A 26,802-nucleotide genomic window follows, 5' to 3' on the forward strand; every position below is an offset into this window, starting at 1 on the left:
TAGACAGAGAGGACACAGGGAATAGAGAGATAGACAGAGAGGACACAGGGGATAGAGAGATAGACAGAGAGGACACAGGGGATAGAGAGACAGACAGAGAGGACACAGGGGATAGAGAGATAGACAGAGAGATAGACAGAGAGGACACAGGGGATAGAGAGATGGAAGGAGAAAGATCAGGGGATAGAAAGAGGGAAGGGGAAAGTGTCAGGGATAGAGAGAAGGATGGAGAGAAGGAAGGTGCCAGCAGCCTTAGCTCTGAGGGGAGCTGTAGTGAAACCCACTGGTCTCCTTCACCCCATCCCATCCTCTCCAGGATGCTCATGCATTCCTCCGTCTCTTCCTCCGCTTCCTCATTCAACTGCTCCTCAGCGGAGAGCGATGAGGTCTTCAGTGAAGGAGAGGACACTGCCAGCAAGAGGAGCACCATGAGGAGGGTGAGATTGAGAACTGAACATGAAAAGAGAAAGAGTGTAGGCCTATTAGATACACCATACTTTTGGAGATCATATTTTAAATAGACAATATCTCACTGGTTTCATCCACTGTAGGCCTACACTGTAAATATTAGGGCTGGGCATTGCCAGGATCCTCACAATACAATATTATCCCCATATTTAGGTGCCGATATGATATGTATTGCAATTCAATTCTGTGATTGTATTCCGATTCCATGGTCCTGACATATTGTCTTCTGCAGAGAGACACGAGAGAGCATAAGAAAACCAGTTTTGATTAGTCATGGAAATAAAAGTGCTGACAACAAATTGGCTCCCCATTGAAAAACAATATGGAGAACAAGCTATGAAGGATAAATACTGTCATTTTGGTGCAGATACAGCCAACTAGCGCCAAAATAATATTGCAATATTATCAAATCGATACAATACATCGTGAAAAATATATGTAACTGTATCGATTATTTCCATTGATGCCTTTATTCTCCATGAAAGAATGTGTGTAATTTCCATCCCATTCTCAACCCCTCTGTCTAACTGCAGTCTGCGATTTGCATGAGTTTGAAAGCGAGCCTTGAGCCCGGCACATTTGAATAGGATTTGCATGGGTCCTACTGATGGAGATAGGGGAGACCGGAGAGGGGGGTGGTGGGTGTTCCACCAGTGTTGTCCCACTCCCCTTAGTGTGGACCTACAGAATTTGACTCAAGCTATGTCCATTATGAAGCTAAAGAGAGAGATCATAAAAAGCAGGCTATTTTATGTGAATAAGACAATGGAAATTCTCTTTACTCCAGTGTCGCTCCTGGAGGACCTTCCTGACCATGATGCAGTGGTCAGTGCGTCGGCAGAGTTCATGGGTCCAGCTAGCAGGACATCAAGGCATGTGTCCATTCAACAACACAAACACATCGCTATCGCACTTTATATGTAGTGTATAACTCACTCTATCACATCTCTCCCCTGCCTCTGTGTTGCTAGGTAACTTCCAGCTGAGTGAGGGGGGCGAGGTGCTGAAGCGTTTCAGTGAGGTGGAGGCTGTGTGTCTGCAGGCCCTCATGGCTGACCCCCTGCGTCCGTTTGTACCGCAGTACCATGGCTCGGTCAACAGGGGGGGCAACAGTTACATCCGCCTGGAGGACTTACTGAGTGGCCTGAAGAACCCTGTCATCATGGACTGCAAGATGGGCGTGAGGTAGTATGTGTGTGTGGGGGGGAGGGTTCTTCTATCCTTGTTGGGACCTAAAATCCACAAAAGTCTCCACAAGGATAGTAAAACAAGGAAAATGATCACCAATGGGGACATTGGTTGGGGACATAACGGGGACATAACGTTGGTGTGTGTGTGTGTGTGTGTAATACAAACTACTGTTGACATAATGGTTTCTCTCAGGACATATCAGGAGGAGGAATTAACCAAATCACACACCAAGCCCACCCTACGGAATGATATGTACCAGAAGATGGTAAAAGTAGATCCGACGGCTCTCACTGTGGAGGAACACGAGCAGCGAGGTGTGACGAAGTGGCGCTACCTGCAGTGGAGGGATAACACCAGCTCCACCTCCACACTAGGCTTCAGGATTGAGGGCATCATGGTGAGAGACACGGCTTCAACACCCAAACCTCTTCTGTCCTCTGATTGGCTAAATGATAAAAAATCTTATTTTGTGCCAGTCTTTATTTATTGACTTCATCATTGATGTTTTAAAGTCCTGACTGTTCTTGACCCCTGTGTCTCTCAGGCTACTAACTTCTCTGGATTATTTATACTGGGGTTATATACAGTTCCTTCGGAAAGTATCCACTTTGTTGCGTTACAACCTTATTCTAAAATTGATTGAATAGTTTTTTTCCCTCATCAATCTAAACACAACTCCCCATAATGACAAAGCAAAAACAGGTTTTTAGAAATGTTTGCAAATGTATTAAAAATGAAAAGAAATGAAATATCACAACTACATAAGTATTCAGACCCTTTGCTATGAGAATCGAAATTGTGCTTAGGTGCATCCTGTTTCAATTGATCATCCTTGAGATGTTTCTACAACTTGAATGGAGTCCACCTTTGGTAAATTCTATTGATTGGACATGATTTGGAAAGGCACACACCTGTCTATATAAGGTCCCACAGTTGACAGTGCATGTCTGAGCATAAACCAAGCTATGAGGTCAAAGAAATTGTCCGTAGAGCTCAGAGAAAGGATTGTGTCGAGGCACAAATCTGGGGAAGGGTACCTAAACATTTCTTCAGCATTGAAGGTCCCCCAAAACACAATTGCCTCCATCATTCTTAAATGGAAGAAGTTTGGAACCTCCAAGACTCATCCTAGAGCTGGCCGCACGGCCAAACTGAGCAATCGGTGGAGAAGGGCCTTGGTCAGGGAGGTGACCAAGAAAGTGATGGTCACTCTGACAGAGTTCATCTGGGGAGATGGGAGAACCTTCCAGAAGGACAACCATCTCTGCAGCACTCCACCAATCAGGCCTTTATGGTAGAGTGGCCAGACGGAAGCCACTCCTCAGTAAAAGGCAGCCCACTTGGAGTTTGCCAAAAGGCACCTAAAGACTCTCAGACCATGAGAAACAAGATTGTCTGGTCTGATTGAACCCTTTGGCCTGAATGCCAAGCGTCACGTCTAAAGGAAACCTGGCACCATCCCTACGGTGAAGCATGGTGCTGGCAGCATTATGCTGTGGGGATGTTTTTCATCGGCAGGGACTGGGATACTAATCAGGATCGAGAGAAAGTTGAACCGCGCAAAGTACAGAGAGATCCTTGATGAAAACCTGCTCCAGAGCGCTCAGGACCTCAGACTGGGGCGAAGGTTCACCTTCCAACAGGACAATGACCCTAAGCACACAGCCAAGACAACGCTGGAGTGGCTTCGGGACAAGTCTCTGAATGTCCTTGAGTGGCCCAGCCAGAGCACAGACTTGAACCTGATCGGACATCTCTGGAGAGACCTGAAAATAGCTGTGCAGTGACGCTCCCCATCCAACCTAAAAGAGCTTGAGAGGATCTGCAGAGAAGAATGGGAGAAACTCCCCAAATACAGGTGTGCCAAGCTTGCAGCATCATACCCAAGAAGTCTCAAGGCTGTAATCGCTGCCAAAGGTGTTTCAACAAAGTACTGACTAAAGGGTCTGAATACTTATGTAAACGTGACATTTGCAAAAAAATCTAAAAACTTGTTTTTGTTTTGTCAGTAGGGAGTATTGTATGTAGATTGATGATGGGAAAAAATTATTTAATCCATTTCAGAAATCATTTTATCACATTTTTTACATGCGTTTTTCTGGATTTTTTTGTTGTTATTCTGTCTCTCACTGTTCAAATAAACCTACCATTAAAATTATAGACTGATCATTTCTTTGTCAGTGGGCAAACGTACAAAATCAGCAGGGGATCAAATACTTTTTTCCCTCACTGTATGTATACTGGGCTTCTGTATGCTGGGTTTATGTATGCTGGGTTTATGTATGCTGGGTTTATGTATGTCGGCTATCGCCAGTTAACACTTGATCTGATTGAATCTAGGCCTTAGTCTGCGTCTGTCCCTGTGTGTCCATGTTAGATGGAGAATGGCAGCATACAGCGGGACTTTAAGATGCTCACCCCAGCCCAGGTCACCGAGGCCTTCCTCTCCTTCACCAAGAGTCATCTACACATCCTGGTCAGTCATTCACCATCAACAGCTCTAATAATGTAGCTGAATATATCTCCTTTTCACCCTGCACTCTCCCTTCCTGTTTCTCACCCTTAGAAGGCCTACCATTCCAGACTTCAGGCTCTGGATGAAGCCCTGAAGGAATCCACATTTTTCAAAGCCCATGAGGTCAGTTGATATGTGCTACTTAAACATGTCAACCCTCGCTCTATTTCATAATAACATATTTAGCCTCAGAACTAGTCATACAGTAATGCTTTGGGTTCACCTGGCAGGTGATTGGCAGCTCGCTCCTCTTCGTCCATGACTGGACCAGTAAGGCCAGCATCTGGATGATAGACTTTGGGAAGACCACCCCGTCGCCCAGCACTGTGCAGCTGAGGCACGACGTCCCATGGGCCGAGGGGAATCGGGAGGATGGGTACCTGATCGGGCTGGCCGCCCTCACCTCCCTCGTGGGTCAGGCCATCAGCCAGGCAGCATGCAGATAGGAGGAGAAGCATGGAGAGGAGACAGACAGTGTCACACACACCCTGCAGGAACAGGAACAAACAGACTAAAAGTCAGGGTGGTCAGGGCGAGACAGCACAGAATGAAAGTACTTCTGATTGAAGAAGAGAGGCCACATCAGGACAATACTCACAGGAATGTGTTCTCTAATTTACATGGATGATGTTTGTGGATGATTGCAATAGACACTATTAATGGATAGAATTCTCTTAACCGTTTAGAAATAAGACAATATGTTTCTATTTCTCACAAAAACAACCTACTGTACAAATGCCTCATCTATAGACATCATATTGACAGTTATCAATATATTCTAACTCAAATTTGCACCATAGACCATGGTCTGGTTTGTCTCATTTGCTTGTGCCATTAAGGAAATTCAATTTGAATAGCCACAGTAGATACTCCAGGCTTTGTGGTGGTGGTTATCTCCTGAACCATCACTGCAGGACAGGTGAGGGAGGTTAACACCCAACATCAGATGCAGCCAACAAAAACAGGATCTTTCATTTCTTTCATTACACATTTTTTCAGCATTACATCTGTGGCACACGTGGGCAAAGTTCATGAGGTCAAGGTTGAAAGGAATTGTCTTTGCTGCTCAATGGATGTCCCTGAGCCCTATCAGAGATACTGTACTTTTGAGGAGATGGGAAACTCCCATGGAATCGTATTAACGCCCATTGTGTACGTTGCCCTGCGTCGTCAATGGGCTGTGCGGTGCATTCTGGGCAATTCGGGGACAAGGAGAGCTCTCCTTCAAGGAGTGAATGGGAGTCAGTTGGGCGCTAACTCAAAAATCCAATCAAATCAAATGTTACTTGTCCCAAGCAGCAAATACAACTGGTGTAGACGTTTTCCTTAAATGCTTGCTTACGAGCCATTCCCAACAATGCAGTGTTTAAAAATAAATATAAAATAGTAACACGAGGAACAAAATACACAAGAATGGAGCTATATACAGGGAGTACAGTACCAGATCAATGTGGAGCTATATACAGGGAGTACAGTACCAGATCAATGTGGAGCTATATACAGGGAGTACCAGATCAATGTGGAGCTATATACAGGGAGTACAGTACCAGATCAATGTGGAGCTATATACAGGGAGTACAGTACCAGATCAATGTGGAGCTATATACAGGGAGTACCAGTACCAGATCAATGTGGAGCTATATACAGGGAGTACAGTACCAGATCAATGTGGAGCTATATACAGGGAGTACAGTACCAGATCAATGTGGAGCTATATACAGGGAGTACCAGATCAATGTGGAGCTATATACAGGGAGTACAGTACCAGATCAATGTGGAGCTATATACAGGGAGTACAGTACCAGATCAATGTGGAGCTATATACAGGGAGTACCAGTACCAGATCAATGTGGAGCTATATACAGGGAGTACAGTACCAGATCAATGTGGAGCTATATACAGGGAGTACAGTACCAGATCAATGTGGAGCTATATACAGGGAGTACCAGATCAATGTGGAGCTATATACAGGGAGTACAGTACCAGATCAATGTGGAGCTATATACAAGGAGTACAGTACCAGATCAATGTGGAGCTATATACAGGGAGTACAGTACCAGATCAATGTGGAGCTATATACAGGGAGTACCAGTACCAGATCAATGTGCAGCTATATACAGGGAGTACAGTACCAGATCAATGTGGAGCTATATACAGGGAGTACAGTACCAGATCAATGTGGAGCTATATACAGGGAGTACCAGTACCAGATCAATGTGGAGCTATATACAGGGAGTACAGTACCAGATCAATGTGGAGCTATATACAGGGAGTACAGTACCAGATCAATGTGGAGCTATATACAGGGAGTACAGTACCAGATCAATGTGGAGCTATATACAGGGAGTACAGTACCAGATCAATGTGGAGCTATATACAGGGAGTACCAGTACCAGATCAATGTGGAGCTATATACAGGGAGTACAGTACCAGATCAATGTGGAGCTATATACAGGGAGTACCAGTACCAGATCAATGTGCAGCTATATACAGGGAATATCAGTACCAGATCAATGTGGAGCCATATACAGGGAGTACCAGTACCAGATCAATGTGCAGCTATATACAGGGAATATCAGTACCAGATCAATGTGGAGCTATATACAGGGAATATCAGTACCAGATCAATGTGGAGCTATATACAGGGAGTACCAGATCAATGTGGAGCTATATACAGGGAGTACCAGATCAATGTGGAGCTATATACAGGGAGTACCAGATCAATGTGGAGCTATATACAGGGAGTACAGTACCAGATCAATGTGGAGCTATATACAGGGAGTACCAGTACCAGATCAATGTGGAGCCATATACAGGGAGTACCAGTACCAGGTAAATGTGCAGCTATATACAGGGAATATCAGTACCAGATCAATGTGGAGCCATATACAGGGAGTACCAGTACCAGATCAATGTGCAGCTATATACAGGGAGTACAGTACCAGATCAATGTGGAGCTATATAGAGGGAGTACAGTACCAGATCAATGTGGAGCTATATACAGGGAGTACCAGTACCAGATCAATGTGGAGCCATATACAGGGAGTACCAGTACCAGATCAATGTGCAGCTATATACAGGGAATATCAGTACCAGATCAATGTGGAGCTATATACAGAGAGTACCAGTACCAGATCGATGTGGAGCTATATACAGGGAGTACCAGTACCAGATCGATGTGGAGCTATAAACAGGGAGTACCAGTACCAGATCAATGTGGAGCTATATACAGGGAGTACCAGATCAATGTGGAGCTATATACAGGGAGTACCAGATCAATGTGGAGCTATATACAGGGAGTACCAGTACCAGATCAATGTGGAGCTATATACAGGGAGTACCAGATCAATGTGGAGCTATATACAGGGAGTACCAGTACCAGATCAATGTGGAGCTATATACAGGAAGTACAGTACCAGATCAATGTGGAGCTATATACAGGGAGTACCAGTACCAGATCAATGTGGAGCTATATACAGGGAGTACAGTACCAGATCAATGTGGAGCTATATACAGGGAGTACAGTACCAGATCAATGTGGAGCTATATACAGGAAGTACAGTACCAGATCAATGTGGAGCTATATACAGGGAGGGGAGAGACCCATTCACATTGACAGGGTTGTAGTGGAGCGGGTCGAGAGTTCAAGTTCCTTGGCGTCCACATCACTAAGGACTTAACATGGTCCACACACACCCGCACAGTTGTAAAGAGGGCACGGCAGCACCTCTTCCTCCTCAGGAGGCTAAAAAGATTTAGCATGGGCCCTCGGATTCTCAAAAAGTTCTACTGCTGCACCATCAAGAGCATCTTGACTGGCTCCATCCCCGCTTGGTATGAAACATGCACCGCCCTTGACTGCAAAGAGCTACAGAGGGTGATGGGGACAGCCCAGTACATCACTAGGGCCAAGCTCCCTGCCATCCGACACAACACAAATACATACATATTACACACACACACACTTTTACACCCATCATTTGCTGGTGCTCCTCTGTTCTTAACTTACTCTTAGTATCTATCCTAATGCCTAGTCACTTTACCCTGCCTTCATGTACATAACATGTACATAACAATAAAGTATTTGAGGTAGATATCTATCCTGATGCCTGGTCACTTTACCCCGCCTTCATGTACATATCTACCACAAATACTGTATTATTATCTATCCTGATGCCTAGTCACTTTACCCTGCCTTCATGTACATATCTACCTTAAATACCTTATTATTATCTATCCTGATGCCTAGTCACTTTACCCTGCCTTCATGTACATATCTACCTCAAATACCTTATTATTATTTATCCTGATGCCTGGTCACTTTACCCTGCCTTCATGTACATATCTACCTCAAATACCTTATTATTATCTATCCTGATGCCTGGTCACTTTACCCTGCCTTCACTTTTGAGCCAGGAGAGGTTGACATGCATATTATTAATATTTGCTCTCTGTGCACATCCAAGGACCAGCCGTGCTGCCCTGTTCTGAGCCAATTGCAATTTTCCTAAGTCCCTTTTTGTGGCACATGACCACATGACTGAACAGTAGTCTAGGTGCAACAAAACTAGGCCTGTAGGACCTGCCTTGTTGATAGTGCTGTTAAGAAGGCAGAGAAACTCTTTATTATGGACAGACTTCTCCCCATCTCAGCTACTGTTTATCAATATATTTTGACCATGACAGTTTACAATCCAGGGTTACTCCAAGCAGTTTAGTCACCTCAACTTGCTCAATTTCCACATTATTTATTACGAGTATTAGTTGAAGTTTAGGGTTTAGTGAATGATTTGTCCCAAATAAAATGCTTTTAGTTTTGGAAATATTTAGGACTAACTGATTCCTTGCCACCCATTCTGAAACTATTTGCAGCACTTTGTTAAGTGTTGCAGTCATTTCAGTCGCTGTAGTAGCTGACGTGTATAGTGTTGAGTCATCCGCATACATAGACACACTGGCGTTACTGAAAGCCAGTGGCATGTCGTTAGTAAATATTGAAAAAAGTAAGGGGCCTAGATAGTTGCTCTGGGGAATTCCTGATTCTACCTGGATTATGTTGGAGAGGCTTCCATTAAAGAACACCCTCTGTGTTCTGTTAGACAGGTAACTCTTTATCCACAATATAGCAGGCAGTTTGCTGAACACATCAGCAAGATAGGCAAGGAGTGCTCCTCAGTCTGTGTCCTCGAACACATCCACAAGGGGGTGTGAGTGCTCAGACAGAAAATCACTTACTTTGGCACCCAGCTCAAAAAGCCTCTTTAGCGTTTAACCTCTTGATAGCCAATGGACGTCAGCGTGAAGCAGTAGCTGCTGGTGCTCAGTCCCACTGTCATCACAGAGCCTTTCAAACGGTCAATGATTCAGAGGCCCGGACGAGATAAAGTTAATCACTTTCACTGCGTCATTCAAAACATAATGTAACCTAGGACTCATTCTCTTGCTAGCCAATTCCTCTCTGTGAATGATACAGACCTTCTTTTTGTGGGCAATTAATCATTTCACTATCCCGTGCATTGATGCAGCACGATCCGTGCACACATGAACACAGGATTTCCAATCCTGATTGAACGCCGAGAATGAGCAGTCAATAACGTGAAACACATCTTCACCTGTACTCTCCGTAAGCTTCTTGCAGAACAGAATGTGCTCATTAATTTGCGAAATGTCTCTGTATCGCACAAACGCAATCAACGGGCTTCCCCACTGACATCAGTTGATTCATCCGACTGCAGAGAAAATGGACAGGAATTATTTTACTTTTTTTCACCAATTGATCAACAATATCAACCCTCATTTACATTTACGTCATTTAGCAGACGCTCTTATCCAGAGCGACTTACAAATTGGTGCATTCACCTTATGATATCCAGTGGAACAACCACTTTACAATAGTACATCTATATATTTTGGGGGGGAGGGTAGGGTTAGAAGGATTACTTTATCCTATCCCAGGTATTCCTTAAAGAGGTGGGGTTTCAGGTGTCTCCGGAAGGTGGTGATTGACTCCGCTTGTCCTGGCGTCGTGAGGGAGCTTGTTCCACCATAGGGGTGCCAGAGCAGCGAACAGTTTTTACTGGGCTGAGGTAGACAGAGCAATGCGCACAGACCAAAGAGAAGTAGGCCAGATTTTACACGAGTGACCTCAGTAAATGTTTTCCTGACTATTAAAATATAATTAAATGGAATATATTGTTTGCGGTAATATTTTTCTAAATATTTAGTTTCTTCACATTTTAGAACGTTTTCTCATGTACCCCCTGGAGACTGCTTTTTCACCTCTCCCGCCACACACCCACTCCCCTTGTTCTTCTCTGCCTGTTTGTGCACCTTTGCTGTGACTTCTGTTGCAGAGACAGCTTCCCCACTCTCATTTATGGCACAATTGAGTGGGAAAAGTCGCTAATGCTACCAAAGCAATAACAATAATCGGTGTCAAAACTCCACAAAGGCACTGAAAAGTAGATGCATTTGTCCCTTGCCTCTTTTACCAAATAAAGTCGCTGAAGGGGTCTGAACTCGATCCAAAGTCTCCAAATTGGGAATACTGGTGACAGTTGGTTGGACTGAGGCATGCTCATGTTTTAAATGTTGATAATGTGCATAATTGCGCCGGAGTCAGAACCTATAATGGCGTTCTTATTCAGAAACGTCCATAGTAGTGATGGTCGACAGGCGGGCCGGTGAGGGCAGCGATTGGTTGAAGAGCATGCATTTAGTTGTACTAGCATTTAAGAGCAGTTTGAGGCCACAGAAGGAGTGTTGTATGGCATTGAAGCTCGTTTGGAGGTTTGTTAACACAGTGTCCAAAGAAGTGCCAGATGTATACAGAATGGTGTCTTCTGCGTAGAGGTGGATCAGAGAATCACCAGCAGCAAGAGCGACATCATTGATGTATACAGAGAAAAGAGTCGGCCCGAGAATTGAACCCTGTGGCATCCCCATAGAGACTGCCAGAGGTCCTGACAACAGGCCCTCCGATTTGACACACTGAACTCTACCTGAGAAGTAGTTAGTGAACCAGGCGAGGCAGTCATTAGAGAAACCAAGGCTGTTGAGTCTGCCGATAAGAATACGGTGATTGACAGAGTCGAAAGCCTTGGCCAGGTTGATGAAGACGGCTGCACAGTAATGTCTTTTATTGATGCCGATTATGATATCGTTTAGGACGAGCGTGGCTGAGGTGCACCTGTGACCAGCATGGAAACCGGATTGCATAGCGGAGAAGGTACGGTGGGATTCGAAATGGTCAGTGATCTGTTTGTTGACTTGGCTTTCGAAGACTTTAGAAAGGCAGGGCAGGATGGATGTAGGTCTGTAACAGTTTGGGTCTAGAGGGTCTCCCTCTTTGAAGAGGGGGATGACCTCAGCCGCTTTCCAATCATGAGTAATCGCAGACAAGCAGTTTAGCTAGCCAACAGGCAACAGCACTTCTACAATAACAGTTTTAGTAAAGAGAGTACAGTATGAAGATGGGCTAAAACTGCTTCTCCAATAGATATCGCTGATCACAGTTGTGGGCAATATCATGGCAATGTTGGCTAGCTAATGCTCAAAACAACTGGGAACTTGGAAATCTCAGACTTCAGTGCCTTCAAGATAACTGGGAACTCGGATAAAAAACTAGCCCCTCCGACTGGGGAAAATAGTTTTAAAAGGTCATCAAACTCGGGAACTCTGGCCTCTTTTTAGACCTCCTACTTTCCGACCTGATGATCACTGACATCATGATTGACCACGTATTTTTCAGAGTTCCCAGTGGTCTAGCATAAGCTCAAGTGTAGAAATACGTCATCGTGTCTAACGGTAGTGTAGCGCCGAGCTACACATGTGCAGGCCATCAAATCAAAGGCACTCCTTCAATATAGTTGTTTTTGTCGAAAATGAAAATGTCCCAGTTTGTCACATTCGCAAGGTTGGAGTAATAACATGTTCAACTACATAAGACATTGGCTCGAATCTAGGTTGTGCCTTTAGATTAAGAGAAAATTAACAACTAAGGAAGAATTCTTCCCTTCTCTCATTAACTTCTCAAACCCTGGCCTGATTCCCGAAAGTCTTGCGTTGTTCAGTGGTGTAAAGTACTTAAGTAAAAACACTTTAAAGTACTACTTAAGGCGTTTTTTGGTGGTGTCTGTACTTTACTATTTATATTTTTGACAACTTTTACTTTTACTCCACTACATTCCTAAAGAAAATAATGTACTTATTCCTCCATACGTTTTCCCTGACATCCAAAAGTAGTTGTTAAATTTCAAATGCTTAGTAGGACAAGAAATTTGTCCAATTCACACGCTTATAGAGAGAACATCCCTGGTCATCCCTACTGCCTTTGATCTGGCAGACTCACTAAGTACAAATGTTTCGTTTGTAAATTATGTCTAAGTGTTGGAGTGTGCCCTGGCTATTCGTACATTTATTTTTGTATTAATAAAATCATTCCGTAATATAAGGAATGTGAAATGGTTTATACTTTAACTTTTGATACTTAAGAATTTTTTAAACCAAATATTTGTAGACTTTTACTCAAGTAGTATTTTACTCGGTGACTTTCACTTTTGCTTGAGTCATTTTCTATTAAGTTATCTTTACTTTTACTCAAGTATGAAAATGGGGTACTTTTTCCACCACTGGTGTTGTTGCGCCTCTGGGTTTAGAACTCTGATGGTTCTTTGAAGACAACTGGGAACTCGGGGGGGGGAAACTGTAAAATCATGATGTCAGCGGTCTTCAGGTCAGATTTTTTTTTTCATAACTGACCCAAGCTAGACCAGAGCCGGTCGTTTCCAAATGAATCATAGTGGACAGAACAAGCAATGTGGTTGGCAGAGCCAAGCATGAGCTAGTGGGATCCTATTGGCACGTTTAGGCGAGGTGCTGGCTAGCGGAGTGGAAAATATAATTTTATTTTAATAGTTGAAAATAAAGGAGAGCCGCACACTCTAAGAGCTCAGATGCAAAAATGTCTTCATCAGGGTATGTTAGGGAACGCCTAACGGTGTGCTAGTGTGCAATAACTCAATTCGCCCTTGCACTCCTAAACAATGCAATTTTTAAGAACTTTGGCAAAGGGTAAAGTCTACAAATCCAGTCCACTCTGTTTGTTACAGATTGTAGTTTTTGAAACAGAAAGGCCAAAATCCATCTCGCTCCATCTTTTCCCACTTCTGGCCATTGGGTTTCCTCTCATCACAATATTTGGCAGTGAGAAGAAAAGCCAAATGCCCTATCCCACCAAATATCTGGCTCATTGTTATATCTGTGGTTGGATGAACGTTCAAAATGTTTTTTTTCTCAGTCGGTGCTAGTTTTTTCAGAGTCTCAGTTGTCTTGAAAGCACTGAAGTTGGAAATGATCAAATATACAGACCACAAATTCCAATTGGCTATACTTAAACTATTTAACATCATCCGCAGCTCTGGCATTTCCCCCAATATTTGGAACCAAGACCTGATAACCACAAAAGTGGAGACATTTGACCCCAATAACTACTTATGGTGTAATTGTGATAACTTACAGGAACTCAAGTCCTTTTGTTCACCCGATCTAGAATACCTCACAATCAAATGCCGACCGTATTATCTCCCAAGAGAATTCTCATCGATTATAGCCACGGCTGTGTATATCCCCCTTCAAGCTGATACCACGACAGCCCTCAAAGAACTCCACTGAACTTTATGCAAACTGGAAACCACATGTCCTGAAGCCGCATTTATTGTAGCTGGGGATTTTAACAAAGCAAATTTGAGAAAAAGGATGCCGAAGTTCTATCAACATATTGACTGTAGTACTCGCACTGCCAAAACACTCGACCACTGTTACTCCAACTTCTGGGATGCCTATAAGGCCCTCCACCGCCATCCTTTCGGCAAATCTGACTACGATTCCATTTTTCTCCTCCCTTCCTATAGGCAGAAACTCAAACAGGAAGTACCTGTGCTAAGGACTATTCAACGCTGGTCTAACCAATCGGAATCCACGCTTCAATATTGTTTTGATCACGCGGACTGGGATATGTTCCGGGTAGCTTCCAAGAATAACATTTAAGAATACACTGATTTGGTGACTGAGTTTATCAGGAAGTGTATAGGAGACGTTGTACCCACTGTGACTATTAAAACCTACCCTAACCAAAAACCATGGATAGATGGCAGCATTCGCGCAAAACTGAAAGTATGAACCACCTCATTTAACCATGGGAATATGGCAGAATACAAACAATGTAGTTATTCCCTCTACAAGGCAATCAAACAGGCAACACATCAGTATAGAGACAAAGTGGAGTTGCAATTCAACGGCTCAGACACGAGACATCTGTGACAGGGTCTATAGACAATCACGGACTACAAAAGGAAAACCAGTCACGTTGCGGACACCAACGTCTTGCTTCCAGACAAGCTAAACACATTCTTTGCCCGCTTTGATGATAACACAGTGCCACCGACGCGGCCTGCTGCCAAGGACATTTAAGCGTGTTAACTCTTGCAAGGCTGCCGTGCTAAATGGCATCCCTAGCCGCGTCCTCAGAGCATGTGCAGACCAGCTGGCTGGTGCGTTTATGGACATATTCAATCTCTCCCCATCCCAGTCTGCTGTCCCCACATGCTTCAAGATGGCTACCACTGTTCCTGTACCCAAGAAAGCAAAGGTAACTTAACTAAATGACTATCGCCCCGTAGCACTCACCCTAGACCAACTTCAATTTGCTTACCGTCCCAATAGATCCACAGACGATGCAATCGCCATCCCACTGCACACTGCCCTATCCCACCTAGACAAGAGGAATAAGTATGCAAGAATGCTGATCATTGACTATAGCTCAGCATTCAATGCTGAGCATTCAATGCAGGTGTAGAAGCACGGTGTCTAGGAAATACTCCATAGAAAGGTTGGAACCTAGGAAGAAACCTAGAGAGGAACCAGGCTATGAGGGGTGGCCAGTCCTCTTCTGGCTGTGTCGGGTGGAGATTATAACAGAACATGGCCAAGATGTTCAAATGTTCATAGATTACCAGCAGGGTAAAATAATAATAATCACAGAGGTTGTAGAGTGTGCAACAGGTCAGCATCTCAGGAGTAAATGTCAGTTGGCTTTTCATAGCCGATCATTCAGATTATCTCTACCACTTCTGCTGTCTCTAGAGAGTTGAAAACAGCAGGTCTGGGACAGGTAGCACGTCCGGTGAACAGGTCAGGGTTCCATAGCTGCAGGCAGAACAGTTGAAACTGGAGCAGCAGCACAACCAGGTGGACTGGGGACAGCAAGGTGTCATCAGGCCAGGTAGTCCTGAGGCATGGTCCTAGGGCTCAGGTCCTCCAAGAGAGAGAAAGAAAGAAAGAAAGAAAGAAAGAAAGAAAGAAAGAAAGAAAGAAAAAGAGAGAAAGAATTAGAGAGAGCATACTTAAATTCACACAGGACACCGGATAAGGCAGGAGAAATACTCCAGATGTAACAGACTGACCCTAGCCCCCCGACACATAAACTATTGCAGCATAAATACTGGAGGCTGAGACAGGAGGGGTTGGCAGACACTGTGGCCCCGTCCGACGAAACCCCCGGAAAGGGCCAAACAGGCAGGATATAACCCCACCCACTTTGCCAAAGCATAGCTCCCACGCCACTAGAGGGATATCTTCAACCACCAACGGACAGGAAGATCATGTCAGTGACTCAACCCACTCAAGTGATGCACCCCTCCTAGGAACGGCATGGAAGATCACCAGTAAGCCAGTGACTCAACCCCGTAACAGGGTTTGAGGCAGAGAATCCCAGTGGAGAGAGGGGAACCGGCCAGGCAGAGACAGCAAGGGCGATTCGTTGCTCCAGTGCCTTTCCTTTCACCTTCACACTCCTGGGCCAGACTACATAGGACCTACTGAAGAGATGAGTCTTCAATAAAGACTTAAAGGTTGAGACCGAGCCTGCGTCTCTCACATGAATAGGCAGACCATTCCATAAAAATGGAGCTCTATAGGAGAAAGCCAAGCCTCCCACTGTTTGCTGAGAAATTCTAGGGACAGTAAGGAGGCCTGCGTCTTGTGACCGTAGCGTACGTGTAGGTATGTTTGGCAGGACCAAATCGGAAAGATAGGTAGGAGCAAGCCCATGTAATGCTTTGTAAGTTAGCAGTAAAACCTTGAAATCAGCTCTTGCCTTAGCAGGAAGGCAGTGTAGAGAGGCTAGAAGTGGAGTAATATGATACATTTTTTGGGTTCTAGTCAAGATTCTAGCAGCCGTGTTTAGATTCATTCAACACCATAGTACCCTCCAAGCTCATGATTAATCTCAAGGCCCTGGGACTGAGCCCCACCCTGTGCAACTGGGTCGTGGACTTCCTGACGGGCCGCCCCCAGGTGGTGAAGGTAGGAAACAACACCTCAACTTCACTGATCCTCAACACTGGGGCCCCACAAGGGTGCGTGCTCAGTCCCCTCCTGTACTCCCTGTTCACCCATGACTGCGTGGCCAAGCACGCCTCCAACTCAATCAAGTTTGCAGATGACACAACAGTAGTAGGCTTGATTACCAAGAATGACGAGACAGCCTACAGGGAGTTGGTGAGGGCGCTGGGAGTGAGGTGCCAGGAAAATAACCTCTCACTCAATGTCAACAAAACAAAGGTGATGATCGTGGACTTAAGAAAACAGCAGAGGGAGCACCCCCATCCACATCGACGGGACCGCAGTGGAGAAGGTGGAAAGCTTCAAGTTCCTCGGTGTACACATCACTGAGAAACTGAAATGGTCCACTCACACAGACAGTGTGGTGAAGAAGGTGCAACAGCGCCTCTTCAACAACAGGAGGCTGAAGAAATTTGGCTTATCCCCTAAAACCCTCCCAAACATTTACAGATGGACAATCGAGAGCATCCTGTTGGGCTGTATCACCTCCTGGTACGGCAACTGCACCGCCCGCAAACGCAAGGCTCTCCAGAGGATGGTGCGGTCTGCCCAACACATCACCGGGGGCAAAGTACCTGTCCTCCAGGACACCTACAGCACCCGATGTCACAGGAAGGCCAAAAAGATCATCAAGGACAACAACCACCCGAGTCACTGCCTGTTCACCCCACTATCATCCAGAAGGCGAGCTCAGTGCAGGTGCATCAAAGCTGGGACCAAGAGACTGAAAAACAGCTTCTATCTCAAAGCCATCAGACTGTTAAATAGCCATCACTAGCACATAGGCTGCTGGAACACTAGTCACTTTAATAATGTCTACATATCTTGCATTACCCATTTCAAATGTATATACTATTCTACTGTATCTTATTCTATGCCGCTCTGACATTGCTCGTCCAAATATTTTTATATTCCTAATTCCATTCCTTAGATCTGTGTGTATTGGGTATATGTTGTGTAATTGTTAGATATTACTTGTTAGATATTACTGCACTGTCGGAGTTAGAAGAACAAGCATTTCGCTACACGTGCAATAACAGCTGCTAACGTGTATGTGACCAATAAAATTTGATTATATTTCCTCAGTGAAAACAATGTACTGAGCAAATGTCAAATTAGCTTTTTACCCAATTACCATACGACAAACCACGTATTCACCCTGCACACCCTAATTGATAAACAAATCAAGCATTATTTGTCACATGCGCCGAATACGACAAGTGTAGACCTTACCATGAAATGCTTACTTACAAGCCCTTAACCAACAGTGCAGTTCAAGAAGAGATAATAAAATATTTACCAAATAAACTAAAGTAAAAAATTATAAAAAGTAACACAATAAAATAACAATAACGAGGCTATATACAGGGGATACCGGTACCGAGTCAATGTGCGGGGGTACAGGTTAGCTGAGGTAATTTGTACATGTAGGTAGGGGTGAAGTGACTATGCAGAGATAATAAACAGCGAATAGGAACAGTGTTCAAAACAAATGGAGGGCGGGGTGGGGGGGGGAGGGGTGTGTCAATGTAAATAGTCCAGTGTGCATTTGATTAATTGTTCAGCAGTTTTATGGCTTGGGGGTAGCTATTAGGGAAGCTGTTAGGGAGCCTTTTGGTTCTAGACTTGGCTCTCCAGGAGCGCTTGCTGTGCGGTAGCAGAGAAAACAGTCTATGACCTGGGTGAGTGAATTTTATGGGCTTTCCTCTGACACCGCCTATTATATAGGTCCTGGATGGCAGGAAGCTTGGCCCCAGTGATGTACTGGGCCATACGCACTACCCTCTGTAGCGCATTACGGTCAGTTGCCGAGCAGTTGCCATCGAAGGCGGTGATGATGCTGGTCAGGATGCTCTCGATGGAGCAGCTGTAGAACTTTTTGAGAATCTGGGGACCCATGCCAAATCTTTTCAGTCTCCTGAGGGGGAAAAGGTTTTGTCGTGCCCTCTTCACGACTGTCTTGGTGTGTTTGGACCATGATAGTTTGCTGGTGATGTGGACACCAAGGAACTTGAAACTCTCGACCCAATCCACTACAGCCCCGTCAATGTTGGGGCTAGGGGGCAGTGTTTGCACGGCCGGATAAAAAACGTACCCGATTTAAACTGGTTACTACTCTTGCCCAGAAACGAGAATATAATTAGTAGATTTGGATAGAAAACACTCTAAAGTTTCTAAAACTGTTTGAATGGTGTCTGTGAGTATAACAGAACTCATATGGCAGGCCAAAACCTGAGAAGATTCTATAGAGGAAGTGCCCTGTCTGACAATTTCTTGTCCTTCTGTTGCATCTCTATCGAAAATACAACGTGACATTTTCTAAGGCTTCCATTGGCTCTCAGAAGGCGCCAGAAAGTGGAATGACGTGTCTCCTGTCTCCGGGCGAAGAACAGCAGGAGATTTTGTGAGTGGTCAGGCTGGGGACAGTGACACTGGAGATGCGCGTTCATGAGAATTCAAATGTTTTTTCTTTCAGCCTTTGAATGAATACAACGTCGCCCGGTTGGAATATTATCGCTATTTTACGAGAAAAATAGCATAAAAATAGATTTTAAACAGCGTTTGACATGCTTCGAAGTACGGTAATGGAATATTTAGACATTTTTTGTCACGAAATGCGCTCGCGCGTCACCCTTCGGATAGTGACCTGAACGTACGAACAAAACGGAGCTATTTGAATATAACTATGGATTATTTGGAACCAAAACAACATTTGTTGTTGAAGTAGAAGTCCTGGGAGTGCATTCTGACGAAGAACAGCAAAGGTAATCCAATTTTTCTAATAGTAATTCTGAGTTTAGTGAGCACCGAACTTGGTGGGTGTCAAATTAGCTAGCCTGTGATGGCCGAGCTATCTACTCGGAATATTGCAAAATGTGCTTTCGCCGAAAAGCTATTTTAAAATCTGACACCGCGATTGTATAAAGGAGTTCTGTATCTATAAAATAATTGTTATGTATTTTGTGAAAGTTTATTGTGAGTAATTTAGTAAATTCACCGGAAGTTTGAGGTGGGTATGCTAGTTCTGAACATCTAATGCTAATGTAAAAAGCTGTGTTTTGATATAAATATGAACTTGATTGAACAAAACATGCATGTATTGTATAACATAATGTCCTAGGAGTGTCATCTGATGAAGATCATCAAAGGTTAGTGCTGCATTTAGCTGTGGTTTTGGTTTTTGTGACATATATGCTTGCTTTGAAAATGGCTGTGTGATTATTTTTGGCAGGGTACTCTCCTGACATAATCTAATGTCTTTAAAATGGTGTAAAATAGTCATATGTTTGAGAAATTGAAGTTATAGCATTTTTTAGGTATTTGTATTTCGCGCCACATGATTCCACTGGCTGTTGACTAGGTGGAACGCACACCTCGCCCAGACAGGTTAATGGGGGCCTGTTCGTCCCGCCTTTTCCTGTGGTCCACAATCAGCTCCTTTGTCTTGCTCACATTGAGGGAGATGTTGTTGTCCTGGCACCACACTGCCAGTTCTCTGACCTCCTCCCTATAGGCTGTCTCATCGTTGCCAGTGATCAGGCCTACCACTGTTGTGTCATCAGCAAACTTAATGATGGTGTTGGAGACGTGTTTAGCTACGCAGTCGTGGGTGAACAGGGAGTCCAGGAGGGGACTAAGTACACAAACAATCCAAAACAATGGCAAAGTCTTCTCATGCTTTGTTGATTTCAAAAAAGCTTTTGACTCAATTTGGCATGAGGGTCTGCTATACAAATTAATGGAAAGTGGTGTTGGGGGAAAAACATATGACATTATAAAATCCATGTACACAAACATGGGCAAATAACAAACATTTCTTTCCACAGGGACGTGGGGTGAGACAGGGATACAGCTTAAGCCCCACCCTCTTCATCATATACTACAAATTGGCGAGAGCACTAGAACAGTCTGCAGCACCCGGCCTCACCCTACTAGAGTCTGAAGTAAAATGTCTACTGTTTGCTGATGATCTGGTGCTTCTGTCCCTAACCAAGGAGAGCCTACAGCAGCACCTTGATCTTCTGCACAGATTCTGTCAAATCTAGGCCCTGACAGTAAATCTCAGTAAGACAAAAATAATGGTGTTCCAAAAAAGGTCCAGTTGCCAGGACCATAATACAAATTCCAGCTAGACACCGTTGCCCTAGAGCACACAAAAAACTATACATACCTTGGCCTAAACATCAGTGCCACAGGAAACTTCCACAAAGCTGTGAACGATCTGAGAGACAAGGCAAGAAGGGCCTTCTATGCCATCAAAAGGAACATAAAATTCAACATAACAATTAGGATCTGGCTAAAAATACTTGAACCAGTTATAGAACCCATTTCCCTTTATGGTTGTGAGGTCTGGGGTACGCTCACCAACCAAGAATTCACAAAATGGGACAAACACCAAATAATGCAGAATTAGGCCGATACCCGCTAATTATCAAAAAACAGAAAAGAGCCATTAAATTCTACAACCACCTAAAAGGAAGCGATTCCCAAACCTTCCATAACAAAGCCATCACCTACAGAGAGATGAATCTGGAGAAAAGTCCCCTAAGCAAGCTGGTCCTGGTGCTCTGTTCACAAACACAAACAGACCCTACAGAGCCCCAGGACAGCAACACAATTAGACCCAACCAAATCATGAGTAAACAAATAGATAATTACTTGAGACATTGGAAAGAATTAACAAAAAAACTGAACAAACTAGAATGCTATTTGGCCCTAAACACTGATAGCACAGTGGCAGAATATCTTACCACTGTGACTGACCCAATATTAAGGAAAATGTTGACTATGTACAGACTCTGAACATAGCCTTGCTATTGAGAAAGGCAGCCATGGGCAGACCTGGCTCTCAAGTAAGTCAGGCTTTGTGCACACTGCCCACAAAATGAGGTGAAAACGGAGCTGCACTTCATAACCTCCTGCAAAATCTATTACCATATTAAATACATATTTCCTTCTGATTATACAGACCCAACAAATCCAATTTTGATAAACTCCCATATCTATTGGGTGAAATACCAGTGTGCCATCACAGCAGACCTGTTGCCACAAGAAAAGGGCAACCAGTGAAGAACAATCACCATTGTAAATACAACCCATATTTATGTTTTTTTATTTTCCCTTTCGTACTCGAACTATTTGCACATCGTTACAACACTGTATATAGACATAATATGTCATCTTTATTCTTTTGGAACTTTTGTGAGTGTAATGCTGTTACATTTTTATTAATTATTTCACTTTTGTTTATTATCTATTTCACTTGCTTTGCCAATGTTAACATGTTTCCCATGACACTAAAGCCATTTCTATTGATTTAATTGATAATCGGAGATTTCCGAGTTCCCAATTGTTTTGAACACTAACGTGGTTAGCTGATACGTAAAATAACAATCCAAGCGTTGTAGCTAAGACATGGCATGTAACAGCAACGCCTGGGCAGAGGAACGCATACAGTTTGGTTTTGACCTTCCAAAGATGGCGTATTTATTAATCTAACTTTCGGCTTTCGCAACTGACGCAATGACGTCCCCCACCGTACAATCAATTCGCGTATGAAAACAATAAACAATCCTGAGAAACGGGAGATATGCATGAGGACCTGTCGCCAAGTTGAGACAGAAGTACCGTTAAAAGAGGAACTGAAACAACAAGTATAACGTCTTGTAAAACGACGTTGGACTCATCGGTCCGGACACAAAGGATTTCCGAGAGATGGGTTACCCCCTTCCTTAGACCCCTACTAGGCTCTAGCTAGCTAGCTAACCAGTCCTGTAGCTCGTTCTTCGTTAGTACACTTTGTTTTGTTTGTTATGCAGTTGCCGGAGGACTATTTTCGCATTCGTTTTCCTCCATCGCCTCACCGCTCCCTCACCCTGAACTCGCTGGCCCTATGTCTCGCTGGCTTTTCCCCTGGTCAGGCTCAATCAAGAAGCGGGCCTGTCGGTACCTCTTACAGCATTACCTCGGTCACTTCTTTCAAGAACGACTGAGTTTGGAACAGCTGAGTTTGGACCTGTACAATGGTAGTGGTGTCATCAAAGAAATCAACATCGATGTTTGGGTGAGTTAGTCAAAGTAGTAAGGCAGTTTAACTGTCAAGGAACAGCTGGTCCCTTTTGTGTGTTCCCATGTACTCCGACCCTCAAATGTTTTCGCATTTTCAGGACTTGAGTATAACAACAATATCAACGCTTCTCGTGAGTTCAAGGAACAGCAGTTCCGATAAATATTTTTGTCAGCATCTGATTGGAAAATAACTCGCCTCATCCAGTGTCCCTGCAGTTCAGTTGAAATATACTGTATATAACTTAAGTCTCGCAAACTCACTCACTTTCAATCTGCACATCAGACAAAACCATTGCCTGACGCCATTTCCACCAGCTGTTTATTGTAGGTCACGGTGTATCTTTTTCCAACATCATCTTCCACTCATCTCTATTCATTTCTCATCGCCCATTTCCTTCCTTCCCTCCCCCAGGCAGTCAACGAGCTCTTGGAGTCTCTTGGGGCTCCACTTGAGATTGTGGATGGGTTTGTGAGCAGCATAGAGGTGACAATTCCCTGGTCAGCTCTTGTCACTGACCACTGCACCCTCGTCATCTCAGGCCTTCAGATAACATGCAGACCCAAGTACAGGACCAGTAAGTCTCAGCCTGACAGCCAGTCTTACCTTGTTATTGCTCATGTCACTGCCTCAGGCCTATCAGGTTCAGGAAGGAAGTTGTGGTAACCATTGATTAGCTAGCTACCTTTTAGAATGTCATTGTCAACCAAGACAAATACAGTTGTCTAGTACTAGCTAACTCGTTGTTGTAAACCAATGTCAGAGCTCAAGAGAAGATGTGTTGCACTGTCCCAGGCCCAACATTTTTCAGAGCCAGCTACAAACCAATTAACAAATGACTGTTGCTCAGTCATACAGTACAGTGTGTCCATGAGTCATCACTTAGCATTGATTACAGTCACTGAATTATGCCTTGTTTTTTTCGCTTACGTGTAGGTGGGGGTTTGGACTCCCAGGGCTGGTCCACATGCATGACCTCCAGCATGCAGCTGGCCCAGGAGTGCCTAAAGGACCCCCCTGAGGTGTCCGAGGAGCCGCCCGCTCCACTGGAGGGCTTGGAGATGTTTGCACAAACTATTGAGACTGGTGAGTCAATGTGTAAGCCTTGTTTGCACGTGTGCATGGCAGTGAAAAGCATGCACCTGTTTTCCTATAGTTGGTTATAGTGCCTTTTTGAAGATAACATATTTGTTCAGTCATTTTCAAACTGCTGAATCAGTTGTGTACCATCAAGTTCAAGCTTGTGAAATAAGGACTCATATCACATCACTGGTGTCCCTTGTTAGTGTCTTTGTGACCAATATGCTTAGTGATAGTCCCTGTTTGTGTTGTGTTGCAGTCCTGCGTCGGATAAAAGTCACCCTCCTGGACACCATCATCCGAATCGAGCACCAGCCCCTGGACATGGAGACGGGCATTGCCTTAGAGGTGCACATCAAACGGTATGTTGGTTCTCACCACACTGACACTCACACTTCTTGTGGTTGTCTGTTCACCTTTGACCAGTTTAGAAGTCAGGAAGGAAAGGAGATGAGAAAACACTTGATTGAAACTTGCAATGCCAAACTGTCACTGGATTTGTCTGTAGATCCAAAGAGAACCTTTGAACCTCGGAGAAGCTTCACTATCTTTGGTAGAGCTTGTATGGTGAATGTGTGTGTGCTGGGTGTTTTGACTGAGGTTGACGGTGATCTAGCATTATTGTGCTGAGTGCTCATCTCTGCCCCCGGCGACTGTGTGGTGCGCTGTAGGCTGGAGTACTGTGACGAGGCGGTAAAGGACCCCAGCCAGACGGTGCCTGTGGACATCCACCAGCCCCCTGCCTTCCTGCACAAGATCCTCCAGCTCAGCTCTGTTCAACTGCTGTACGAGACCACCGGAGGGCCCCAGGTAGCATACAGTTTCACATTGACCATGGCACTTATCAACCCCCTCATGTACACTCACTCTCACATGCATATACTCACATTGGGTCCCAATATAACACACAGCTCTTATAGAGTCTAAATATTAACTTAGAAACTATTCACATACACTCGTACAGTATTTCCTCTCGCTCTCCCGCTAGTGTGAGAGGCAATATGAGACTTGGGGCTGACAGACTCTACCAACCAGTGGTGCTAAGGGTTAACCCTGGTAATCTTTCTCTCTTCCTCAGGGTCCTTTAAGAGCTGACACCCCTGGCTCAGCCTCAGCCAGTGACGAGGAAGTTGAGGGGGAGGACAATGACCCTCCAGCCACCCCCACCTCCCTCCCTCTGACCACCCAGCGGCCCCTCCTCATCGGCAGCTGCTCTGGCTTCATGGAGACCACGGTCAAGATCAAACAGAACGACATGCTGCCTGGACCTAAGGTGTGTGTGTGTGTCTGTCTGCCAGTGTTTTTGTCTGTGGTTCGGTTCACTTCCTTCCTGTGTGATTAACCTAGTTTTTAAGAACACAGTTTTGCTTTTGTCTTGTTCTGTCTGTTATTACAGCCAATTGTCTCTCCTTATCTTTCAGTTGGAGCTGGATGGGAAGGTGGGCTGCCTCCACCTGCTGCTCTCTCCAGACCAGATCACTCACCTGACCGACCTTCTGTCTGCCCTCTGCATCGACACAGGTGAGTAAAGGAACTGGTTTACCTGTACCTCCCCACCTGCATTCCACCTACACTGTATATACAAAACATTAGGAATTGCTCTTTTCATGACATAGACTGACCATGTAAATCCAGATGAAAGCTATGATCCCTTATTGATGTCACTTGTTAAATCCACTTCAATCAGTGTTGGTGAAGGGGAGGAGACAGGTTAAAGAAGGATTTTTAAGCCTTGATACAATTGAGACATAGATTGTGTGTGCCATTCAGAGGGTGAGTGGGCAAGATACAATATTTCAGTGCCTTTGAATGGGGTATGGTAGTAGGTGCCAGACGCAGCGGTTTGTGTCAAGAACTGCAGCGCTGCTGGGTTATCACGCTCAACAGTTTTCCGTGTGAATCAAGAATGGTCCACCACCCAAAGGACATCCAACCAACTTGACAACTGTGAGAGGCATTGGAGTCAACGTGGTCCAGCATCCCTGTGGAATGTGTTCGACACCTTGTAGAGTCCATGCTCTGATGAATAGAGGCTGTTCTGAGGGGGGGGGGACGTAATATTAGGAAGGTGTTTTTAATGTTTTATACAGTTAGTGTATGTGTCTTAGTTCCACATCCTAATGTCATTGACAGTGGAACAAAACTCACTTAACTGAACACACTTTATTTGGATCCACACAGTTCAGTGTCTTTTAACCATGCAGATCTTCATCCACACTGTGTACTGCAGAGCCTGTATGATTCCTCCCTGTCTGTCCTACCAGAGCCTGTATGATTCCTCCCTGTCTGTCCTACCAGAGCCTGTATGATTCCTCCCTGTCTGTGCTACCAGAGCCTGTATGATTCCTCCCTGTCTGTCCTACCAGAGCCTGTATGATTGCTCCCTGTCTGTCCTACCAGAGCCTGTATGATTCCTCCCTGTCTGTCCTACCAGAGCCTGTATGATTCCTCCCTGTCTGTCCTACCAGAGCCTGTATGATTGCTCCCTGTCTGTCCTACCAGAGCCTGTATGATTGCTCCCTGTCTGTCCTACCAGAGCCTGTATGATTGCTCCCTGTCTGTCCTACCAGAGCCTGTATGATTCCTGTCTGTCTGTCCTACCAGAGCCTGTATGATTCCTGTCTGTCTGTCCTACCAGAGCCTGTATGATTCCTGTCTGTCTGTCCTACCAGAGCCTGTATGATTCCCGTCTGTCTGTCCTACCAGAGACTGTATGATTCCCGTCTGTCTGTCCTACCAGAGCCTGTATGATTCCCGTCTGTCTGTCCTACCAGAGCCTGTATGATTCCCGTCTGTCTGTCCTACCAGAGCCTGTATGATTCCCGTCTGTCTGTCCTACCAGAGCCTGTATTATGATTCCCGTCTGTCTGTCCTACCAGAGCCTGTATTATGATTCCCGTCTGTCTGTCCTACCAGAGCCTGTATGATTCTTCCCTGTCTGTCTGTCCTACCAGAGCCTGTATGATTCTTCCCTGTCTGTCTGTCCTACCAGAGCCTGTATGATTCTTCCCTGTCTGTCTGTCCTACCAGAGCCTGTATGATTCTTCCCTGTCTGTCTGTCCTACCAGAGCCTGTATGA

At 44.7% G+C, this 26,802-nt stretch overlaps 2 protein-coding genes across 3 annotated transcripts in view; both read left to right on the forward strand.

Annotated features, from left to right (window-relative positions):
- Positions 1-164: 164 nt before the first annotated feature.
- On the forward strand, positions 165-4,973 carry LOC115205569 (inositol-trisphosphate 3-kinase B-like). The gene is made up of 7 exons (XM_029771702.1): positions 165-437; positions 1,256-1,340; positions 1,440-1,653; positions 1,852-2,056; positions 4,037-4,135; positions 4,226-4,297; positions 4,405-4,973. Exons 1-7 carry the CDS (start codon positions 318-320, stop codon positions 4,618-4,620), a joined length of 1,011 nt encoding a protein of 336 aa, XP_029627562.1. The 5' UTR covers positions 165-317; the 3' UTR covers positions 4,621-4,973.
- Positions 4,974-22,087: 17,114 nt separating this feature from the next.
- Positions 22,088-26,802, forward strand: part of LOC115205571 (autophagy-related protein 2 homolog A) — a 43,767-nt gene continuing 39,052 nt past the window's right edge. For both annotated transcript variants that reach the window (XM_029771703.1, XM_029771704.1), the window contains exons 1-7: positions 22,088-22,640; positions 23,058-23,220; positions 23,580-23,729; positions 23,983-24,085; positions 24,395-24,533; positions 24,802-24,996; positions 25,145-25,244. In XM_029771703.1, the coding sequence (XP_029627563.1) occupies positions 22,470-22,640; positions 23,058-23,220; positions 23,580-23,729; positions 23,983-24,085; positions 24,395-24,533; positions 24,802-24,996; positions 25,145-25,244 (1,021 nt within the window). In that variant the 5' untranslated portion in view covers positions 22,088-22,469. The remainder of the gene's footprint in view (positions 22,641-23,057; positions 23,221-23,579; positions 23,730-23,982; positions 24,086-24,394; positions 24,534-24,801; positions 24,997-25,144; positions 25,245-26,802) is intronic.

Source organism: Salmo trutta, chromosome 13, assembly GCF_901001165.1.
Source record: "Salmo trutta chromosome 13, fSalTru1.1, whole genome shotgun sequence".
In the NCBI taxonomy this organism is placed as follows: domain Eukaryota; kingdom Metazoa; phylum Chordata; class Actinopteri; order Salmoniformes; family Salmonidae; genus Salmo; species Salmo trutta.